The sequence below is a fragment of the Pinus tabuliformis genome, chromosome 2_1 (assembly GCF_031772625.1).
Source record: "Pinus tabuliformis cultivar Carrire ecotype Pingquan chromosome 2_1, CPIR1, whole genome shotgun sequence".
NCBI lineage: Eukaryota > Viridiplantae > Streptophyta > Pinopsida > Pinales > Pinaceae > Pinus > Pinus tabuliformis.
The window spans coordinates 363,865,918-363,876,089 of record NC_142299.1 but is presented as its reverse complement, the minus strand read 5'-3'; the positions used below and the strand labels follow the sequence as shown (position 1 = coordinate 363,876,089).

The window sequence follows — 10,172 nt, the reverse complement described above, 5'->3', positions numbered from 1 at the left end:
ATTTGTCTCCCATACAAAAAACCGTAATCATTGCATGTTGGGGAAAAATAAAACATTAATAGGTTCTTCTTTAGTGAAAGAACCATGCTATGATAAACCTCAGAAAAATGATAACAACAACCCATTCACACAATGGGGATTTATATTGATGGTGATCAATGATTTCTGTTGTAGTGGATGGTGATCCTATGTCATATTTGGCATCTACATATGTGCTTAAAAATGCTCTGGACATTATATCAGTGGATATCTTTTCATTATCTGCAGAGTGATTGATGGTAAAATGTTGAAATTGACAACTCCAATTTATTGCTTCCTTATGAAGAGGTTTTAAATTGTCCTTCCGAACCTGATAGATGCCTTTCATCTGATTACATATCAACTCCGAGTTGGTGAAGACTTCAATATCATTGACATCATGTTGTTTTTCCTCTTTTAACCCTTCAACAAGGGCAATGTAATATGCCTCATTGTTTGTCGTCATTCCAGGCACTTCTCTCTTTCCATGAAATAAATAATTTGTTGCCATATTGTAAAGGACGAATTTAATAACTGCTTGACCTGGATTTGGAAAGTAAGACACTTCAATGCATAAATGCCACTTTTGCACCATTTTTTACACTTCAAAAACCTGAAAAATAAATAACAATAAATTCACGTTAAACAAGTAGACAATTATCTATTTCCTAATACTCAACATGTTTTTCAATCATATATAATTTAAAAAAGCAGATAATTTGTGTTCATTTACAATGCAACACTTTTAATACTGGCAACTATTCTGCAAAAAACACATTTAGCAATCACCACTTTATATAGATGAAATGCTCATTATAGGACCCAAATACATCTATGAGTTTTAAAATAAATGATACTCAAGGAAGTGAATATTGTATGCAGTTCCCTTATTTTTGGATGTGTGAATAGGAATAATTCTGATCATAGACTAATTCACATCATTCTTTGGTGTGTCTGTTGATAGTAAGTACAGATTCCCTTATTTTGGGATGTGTGAATAGATTAATTCAGATCACAGTGAACATATTGCTTCATTATTCTCAAACATTTCTGTATATTAGTCCCCTCACAAAGGTACCATTACACTAAGGTTGGAGAATTATAGTGTATTATGGTGTGTCATAAATACCATCCTGTACAGCATCATCATTTCCCAACATTCTTATTTTTGAACCCTTGAGGCTTCTTATAAAATTGTTTTGCCCATTACCCTGTTTCAATGGTTGGAAGCTTTACTGATTCAGTTTCTTTGTTCCCAGTATTTGATAGCAGAGAGTTTCAATTTCTATGTGTTTCTATGAATTTCATGGAGAAGGATTGTTAGACCAGATTAGTTAGGTTGAGTGGCCTGTATAGAGGTGATCGTAGAGAAGTTGCACTCAGAATTGCATTGAACACAAAAACTAAAACTCAAAGACCTGATTGGCATACTGAACAACAAAGGTACATCTTGTTATTCCATTGCCCACTAACTGTTGTGCAAGCTACACTGAAGACAGAGATCATATTTTCACCTAACGATTGAAAGTGCACTAACATGCCTGCAAGTTACAAAAGATGTTTTTTTTTTCGAAAAATCTAATTCCGACTCGGCAAAACTGGGCGCTTAAATGTAATTTCATGCTTATTTGGCAATGTATTTATTGTGGCGAGAGAGGTAGGCACTGATTAATTAGCAATTTTTGATATCATTGTCCAGTGGTTACAATTCTCTTTATAGGAGCATTCTTTATATTGCTCACAATTTTTTGATGATTATGATCAGCTGTTACAATGTTGCTCATAAAAGCACTTTCCAAATTGCCCTTTTGCAAAAGTTGCAATTGTATCCTATGTTATACTCTACTTACATCACAATTCTAGTCTCTTACATAGGCGTGGCTTCAAGTGTGATGAAGCCTAGATAAACCTGTGATGTGGCTTGAAATTCCTTGGTTGCTTGAGAATATCCCTGCAAAAGTGAAAGGTTGTTCGACGAGTATAGAGACAACATGCAATGACTTTCCAAATGGATTGCCACCAAAGAGGAAGACTGCACATGAGATGGACTTGATTCTAGGTGTGACATTGCCAAATCAAGCACTGCACAAGATGAGTACATTGAAAAGCATGGAATTATATCAGCAAGTTGGTGAGTTGTTGTCAAAGGGCTTTAATGGAGAGATTGTGAGCCTGAGCACGTTATCAGGTCTGATGACATCGAAGAAAGATGGGCAGTGTAAGATGTGTACAAACTCTAAAGCATTGAATAAAACAACAATCAAGTATAAGTTTCCAACGAGAATGGACAATCTAATGGATAATTTGAGTGGTATGAGATACTTTGCAAAGAGACTTGAAGAGTGAATATCACCAAATCAAGATCAACGAGGGCAACGAGTGGAACTATGCATTCTAGACCAAAGGCAATTTGTACGAGTGACTAGTTTTGTCGTTTGAATTGACCAACACCACACTGTCATGTGATTAGGCACTAGTAAGTTTGTAGTTCTTTATTTAGATGATATTTTGATTTTCAACAACTACACAGTGGAACAACATTTGACATTGGTGTATGAAGAGCGAAGAAAGGATAAGTTGTGCATCAACTTGAAGTGTCAGTGCTTCAAGGAGTTAGTTTACCTTGGTTTCATGGTGCCCAAGGATCGATTGTGCATGGATCCAAAGAAAGTGAAGGCAATATCAGAATGACCTACACCTGCAACATTATAGAGGCTAAGAGTTTACATTATAGCAAATGTTTATAGGAAGTTCAATGACAATGACAAAATGTATGAAGGCGCAAGGATTCCAATCGAGCTCATAGGCACAACAAAGCTTTGATAGGTTAAGAAAAATATTACAAGGAATTTGTGTAAGCATTACCCCATTTCAGCAAGATTTTGTAGGAGGATTATGATGCAAGCATGATAGTTGTTGGCACGGTATTAAGGCAAGAAGGGCAACCAATAGCATTGTTGAATGAACCTGAATGAAGTGCAACACAACTATTCAACTTATGATATTGAATTTTACCCTAATTTGCAAGCACTAAAGAATTATAGGCAATATTTATTGCTGTGAGAGTTCGTACTGACTGTTCTACTCTGTTTGGATATTCGTATTATTATTTTTCGCTCAGTTTCGATTTATGGGGGAAGTTCTATGTCCAGCTTTGAAACAAACAATCTGTATCCATGGGCTGTTATATAATAGAGTCTTCCCGATTTTTGTAAGGTATTTGATGGAATTGTCTCATTGACTCGTTTGCCCCGGCACCGTCTATATAAACATATTTACATGGTCCAATTTGAAGTCAAGATAGGCAACCATTTTGACATTCCACGGCACTGTCCATGAGAAAATATCTTAATGGTTTTCACCCAATATTGAACTGTGTGACAGTTTGTCAAAACAACTTGGCCAAGATTTCTAAAGCCACACATGTTTAGGGAGAAGTAAATAGTTCGCCATGTACGCTACGGTATCACTAGAGGCCTACAAGCAGGCTGCTGCAACGAATGGAAATATCCAACAGGGCGGTGTTCTATTCCCCCCACCTGAAGGCCCTTACTCTGCATATTTAGTTTTTCAGCAAAATTGCGGGAAGGCGACGAGGAGCAGGGTGCGTGCTGTTGGGGCTGCTGCTGTAACGAGTTGCGAGAATTGCCTTTCCCGCAAGATAAATGCTTGGAAACCGTCTACAGGACGCAGAATGGACAAAATTCCTCTACGCACATAGATAGTGTATTTTATTCCAGTTCTAGGCCAACCCATCTCCTCCAATCGGTACTACGTTGTTCGAGCTGAACGCAAGTACAAAGGGTGAGCATTTCTGCTATTTATCAGACTGTTTTCCGCTATAAAACCCTGCAGTATTGTTCTAATCGCAATTAAAAACAAGCCGAGGGATACTTGACTGAGAGGATGCTAACAGGTTGGTACCTGGGTGGCGAGCTGCAGAGCGGGAAGCACCGGGTCGAAGAGTAATGTGAGGGAGCAGCGTGCGGGTGACCATTTCCTCCTCAATTCGAATTGGAACCTGCAATAATACTCCGCGGCTGCCGATCGGTCAGGGGATGTCAGGCCCTCCAGCTGCATTCAGATTTTTTGTCAGGGAATGGCAGGGAATGTCAGGATTGCCAGGGGAGGGTGGCGGAGAAGGAGGATGGCGGAGCTAGGGGATGGTGGCGGAGGGCAGAGAGATTGCCGGTGGCCAGACCCAGACGATTTTCCGGCCGGTGACGGAAAACGGGCCATTCTACAACCTAAGTAGACTACTCCATTAATTTCGAAGTGTGGGGATATGTGTCAACGAATTGCGATGTTTGTGCATATTATGTAGTATATAACATGTATGCTATTTATCAAATGATTATCCATTAGGTTCATGATTAGATTCTCTAATATTGGAATAACTTTAATTTTCGTTTGTTAAGTTTAATGGAATGTTATTTTATTAATGTTCTTTTCCACCATACAAATAACTTGGTGATGAAAGGTCATGGGAATACAATAATTAGCTTTCTCTCTTTTGACCGATGCAACTTGCATTTTCTTATATGCTAAAGTTTCTGCTCTACATATATTGCATCATTCATTGAATTGTGTATCGCACTCATCTAACCCACTGCACCTCTCAAACCCTGTGCTGCCTCGTTACAGACCATCTGTCGTCCCCTGTTTTCGTTCCAATCTTCACATATTTTCCATCCTCTCTCTGCCATTTGCTAACATGGAGATTGCAATTGGAGAAGCGTCCGGAGTGGCCACGAACGTCACCAACGCCATTATCGGTGTCCTCTTCCAACAGTTGAAGGATGTGAGGAACATGGGGGATAACCTTCAACTTCTCAATACTGAACTCGCCCGTATGGACGAGTCGTTACGCCATATTCAAACCCAATTCGAACATCAACAAAGACAGCTGCCGGAGATGGTGGAAGGTTCTTTGGGAAGAATGAAAGATGCCCTTGAAGAAGTCAAAGCCCTCATCGATCGCGCCAACGGACAGCGAGAACGGTGTCGCGGTTGCTGCCTCTTTTTCAGCCCCAAGATCCCCGCAGATATCAGAGAATGGAAGACCAGATTTAATGAGCTCTTCCGACAGCTTGATTCTGATCTTTCAAGAGCTGCCCATACTGCACAGATTGTGGGGTCCGCACAGCCTCAAGCAGAGGTTCTTCTTCAACCTCTACCAGATTCCGGCTTCGTGGGGTCTGGCATTGAAGCTGCTCAGCAGCAACTGCTCTCATGGCTTAACGAACCCCATCCTCAGGCTCGGGTGATCGGCGTGTGGGGGATGGCGGGTGTCGGAAAAACGGCATTACTCCAACTCATCTACAATAACTGCAAGAAGAAGGTGAGTACTAGCTTCGATCTCGTCATTTGGCATACCATTTCTCAAAAATATAAAATTGATAGTCTCCAGGATGCCATTGCCGAGTCTCTGGAATTAAAATTTGAGTCAAGTTCTAGTATTGACATGAGAAAGATGAAATTGTATGACTCTCTTAAAGATAAGAGATTTCTTCTTGTATTGGACGATCTATGGAGTCCAATTAATTTGAATGAAGTTGGGGTCAATTTTGGCCGCGATAAAAACAGCAGAGTCTTGATCTCCAGTCGCTACAGAGATGTAGTTGAAATAATGGCAGAAAAAGAGTACTGCATGATGATCCGACCCCTGTCCGAAGACGAAGGGTGGGAGCTCTTCCAGAAAACAGCTTTTAAAAGTGGGGCTGCTCAAGACAAGAATCTAGAGGTTATTGCTAGACAAGTTGCTTCGGAGTGTAAAGGGTTGCCACTAGCAATCAATACAGTTGCTGCAGCTATAGCTCGGAAGAAGACTGCTGAAGAGTGGAGTCGCGCTTTAGTTTTGATGAAAAATGCAGATCCATCCTTCCCCTCCACTCACAAGACCATTGAGGCGGAGCTTTATCAGAAGCTGAGATGGAGCTACGATGATTTGCCCAATCATGGCCTGAAGATGTGTTTTCTATATTGTGCTGCCTTTCCTGAAGATGCAGAAATTTATGTGGAGACGCTGGTGGAAATGTGGACAGCAGAAAGATTGTTTCTCCGAAAGGGGAAAACTTACTTCATGGATGTTGGGCGGGAATACATACAAGCACTGGTAGACAGGTGCTTGATTGAGTATGTTGATGCAGATAAAAGGGAAATAAAAGTTCATGATGTACTACGTGATATGGCAATATATGTAGGCCAAGGAGAGGAGAACTGGTTATTTCAAGCAGGTCAACATCTGCAACATTTTCCAAGTGAAGAAGAGACCAGGGATTGCAAAAGAATCTCCGTTCTCGACAATGAAATTAGTGATCTGCCAACAGATTTGAAGTGTCCAACACTCGTCAGTTTAGTGTTGGCCAAAAACAGACGGTTGAAGGAAATTCCAGAGGGGTTTTTGGTAAACTTCATGTCTCTCAAGGTTCTGGATCTGTCGGATACCTCAATAAAAACATTACCAACAGCAGTGGGGCAACTTGGACAGCTGGAGTTTCTTAATTTGAGTAGGTGTGACGACCTGGAGGATTTGCCTGATAGCATATGCGACCTTTCACATCTTCAATTTTTGAATCTCGAAGACTGTGGAAGCCTAGATTTTTTACCTGATAAGATAGGGGAGCTGAAAAATCTAAAACATCTCACAGTATCGGGTTCTTACAGTGTCAGGGTGATTCCACATCAAATCTCTCAACTCACTTCATTGAACAAACTGGTCTTGCGTCATGTTTCAACTCCAATGTGTTTGGAGGATCTCACAAATCTCTCAAATCTGATCGAGTTGGATGTGACAGTAAAGCCAGAAATTAAAGGGGGTTCAATGAGTACGTGGTCAAAGATGAGAAAATTAAGGTTAAGGTTCGAATGGGGCGAAGATGAAAATAGAGATGATGCGGCGCTAGATATTCTTCCACAGAACATGCAGAGCATGGAGGAGTTGCAGAGTCTTGAGTTAGAAGACTATGAAGGGGTAAGTCTACCGACTTGTATTTGTCAGTTTCAAAATTTGAAGAATTTGGACTTGAGGAGCTGCATGAACTTAGAGGAGCTTCCACAAGGCGGTTTTCCAGAGTTGCAGAGATTAAATCTACACTACCTACACAGGTTAGAGAGTGTAGTGTGCAATGCAAAAACAATGTCGCAACTCCAAACCCTGAACATATCAGTTTGCTCGGTGTTGAAGACATTGAAAAAGGAGGAGCTACCCAATTTAAGGGAATTAGATATAAGGGATTGTGCTGAGTTGAAGGAGCTGTTCATGGAGAGCGGTGGCTGTTTTCCACAGTTGGAGGTTTTAGAACTATGTTCCCTAGACAGCTTAGAGAGTATCGTCTGCAATGCCAAAACAATGCCGCAAATGCACTTCTTAAAAATAAAAAAATGCCGCGGGTTGAAGACATTGAGAATGGAGGAGCTACCCAATTTAAGGGAATTAGATATAAGGGTTTGTGATGAGTTGAAGGAGCTGTTCATGGAGAGCGGTGGCTGTTTTCCACAGTTGGACGAATTAAGTCTATCCTCCCTGGACAGCTTAGAGAGTATCGTCTGCAATGCCAAAACAATGCCGCAAATGCACTTCTTAAAAATAAGAAAATGCCTCGGGTTGAAGACATTGAGAATGGAGGAGCTTCCCAATTTAAGGAAACTACATATAAGGGATTGTGCTGAGTTGAAGGAGCTGTTCATGGAGAGCGGTGGCTGTTTTCCACAGTTACAGGTTTTAAAACTACGTTTCCTAGACAGCTTAGAGAGTATCGTCTGCAATGCCAAAACAATGCCGCAAATGCGCTTCTTAAAAATTGGAAAATGCCGCGGGTTGAAGACATTGAGAATGGAGGGGCTACCCAATTTAAGGGTATTAACTGTATCAGGTTGTTCTGAGTTGAAGGAGCTGTTCATGGAGAGCGGTGGCTGTTTTCCACAGTTGGACGAATTAAGTCTATCCTCCCTAGACAGCTTAGAGAGTATCGTCTGCAATGCCAAAACAATGCCGCAAATGCGCTTCTTAAAAATAAGAAAATGCCGCCGATTGAAGACATTGAGAATGGAGGAGCTTCCCAATTTAGGGGTATTATATATACAGTATTGTGCTGAGTTGAAGGAGCTGTTCATGCAGAGCGGTGGCGGTTTTCCACAGTTGGAGTCATTAGAACTATGTTCCCTAGACAACTTAGAGAGTATCGTCTGCAATGCCAAAACAATGCCGCAACTGCACTCCTTGCGGATATCAGATTGCGGTGGGTTGAAGGCATTGAGAATGGAGGAGCTTCCCAATTTAAGGAAATTAGATATACAGGATTGTGCTGAGTTGAAGGACCTGTTCATGGAGAGCGGTGGCGGTTTTCCAGAGTTGGAGACATTAGATCTATCCTTCCTACACAGCTTAGAGAGTATAGTGTGCAATGCCAAAACAATGCCGCAACTGCACTTCTTACAAATAAGAAAATGCAGGGGGTTGAAGACATTGAGAATGGAGGAGCTTCCCAATTTAAGGGAATTAGATATACAGGATTGTGCTGAGTTGAAGGAGCTGTTCATGGAGAGCGGTGGCTGTTTTCCACAGTTGGAGAAATTAAGTCTATCCTCCCTACACAGCTTAGAGAGTATCGTCTGCAATGCCAAAACAATGCCGCAACTGCACTCCTTGTGGATATCAGATTGCGGCGGGTTGAAGACATTGAGAATGGAGGAGCTTCCCAATTTAAGGGAATTAGATATACAGGATTGTGCTGAGTTGAAGGAGCTGTTCATGGAGAGCGGTGGCTGTTTTCCACAGTTGGAGGAATTAAGTCTATCCTCCCTACACAGCTTAGAGAGTATCGTCTGCGATGCCAAAACAATGCCGCAGCTGCACTCCTTACACATATCACAATGCCACGGGTTGAAGACAATGAGAATGGAGGAGCTTTCCAATTTAAGGAAATTAGATATACAGCATTGTGATGAGTTGAAGGAGCTGTTCATGGAGAGCGGTGGCGGTTTTCCACAGTTGGAGGAATTATGTCTATACTCCCTAGACAGCTTAGAGAGTATAGTCTGCGATGCCAAAACAATGCCGCAACTGCACTCCTTGCGGATATCAGACTGCGGCGGGTTGAAGACATTGAGAATGGGGGAGCTTCCCAATTTAAGGAAATTAGATATACTGGATTGTGCTGAGTTGAAGGAGCTGTTCATGGAGAGCGGTGGTTGTTTTCCACAGTTCGAGGAATTAACTCTAGGCTTCCTATGCAGCTTAGAGAGTATCGTCTGCAATGCCAAAACAATGCCGCAACTGCACTTCTTAAAAATAATAAAATGCAGCGGGTTGAAGACATTGAGAAAGGAGGAGCTTCCCAATTTAAGGAAATTAGATATAAGGGATTGTGCTGAGTTGAAGGAGCTGTTCATGGAGAGCGGTGGCTGTTTTCCACAGTTGGAGGTTTTAGAACTATGTTCCCTAGACAGCTTAGAGAGTATCGTCTGCAATGCCAAAACAATGCCGCAACTGCACTCCTTGCGGATATCAGATTGCGCGGGTTGAAGACATTGGGAATGGAGGAGCTTCCCAATTTAAGGAAATTAGATATACAGGATTGTGCTGAGTTGAAGGAGCTGTTCATGGAGAGCAGTGGCTGTTTTCCACAGTTGAAGGAATTAAGTCTATCCTCCCTACACAGCTTAGAGAGTATAGTGTGCAATGCAAAAACAATGCCGCAACTGCACTCCTTACACATGTCAGATTGCAGCGGGTTGAAGACATTGAGAATGGAGGAGTTCCCTGATTTACAGTACATAGATATTTACGAGTGCCCTGAGTTGGAAGTTGAGATCGGGAGTCTTCCAATGTTAAAGGAATTGCGTCTTGCAGGTCTAGAGAAGGCAGAGAGTATTGCGAGACCATCGAGTGTATGGAATTCAGAAACAATGCCTAATCTGGAAGTTGTACAGATCACAGGTTGTCCATTATTAAGGAGAATGCCCAGAGAAATGGAGAAGCTACCTAAGTTGAAGGAAATTGTTGGAAACTTAGATTGGTGGGATGGAATAAGTTGGGAGAATGATAATGTAAAATCCGAACTCTCCCACCTTTTCAAGGAACTTGGAGATGAAGAAGAAAGCGATGAAGATATTGAAATTGAAGAAGAATCTGAAGTTGAAGAAAGTGAATT

General features: G+C 41.4%; 1 protein-coding gene across 1 annotated transcript; it reads left to right on the top strand.

Moving 5' to 3' along the window:
* The first annotated feature begins 4,573 nt into the window (after window positions 1–4,573).
* LOC149200372 (uncharacterized) lies at window positions 4,574–9,544 on the top strand. The gene has a single exon (XM_089402694.1). It carries the CDS (start codon window positions 4,733–4,735, stop codon window positions 9,542–9,544), a length of 4,812 nt encoding a protein of 1,603 aa, XP_089258820.1. The 5' UTR covers window positions 4,574–4,732.
* The last annotated feature ends 628 nt before the right edge of the window (window positions 9,545–10,172 follow it).

Coding starts and splice junctions, on each gene's coding strand:
- LOC149200372 (XM_089402694.1), top strand. CDS start 4,733: ATGGAGATTGCAATTGGAGAAGCGTCCGGAGTGGCCACGAACGTCACC.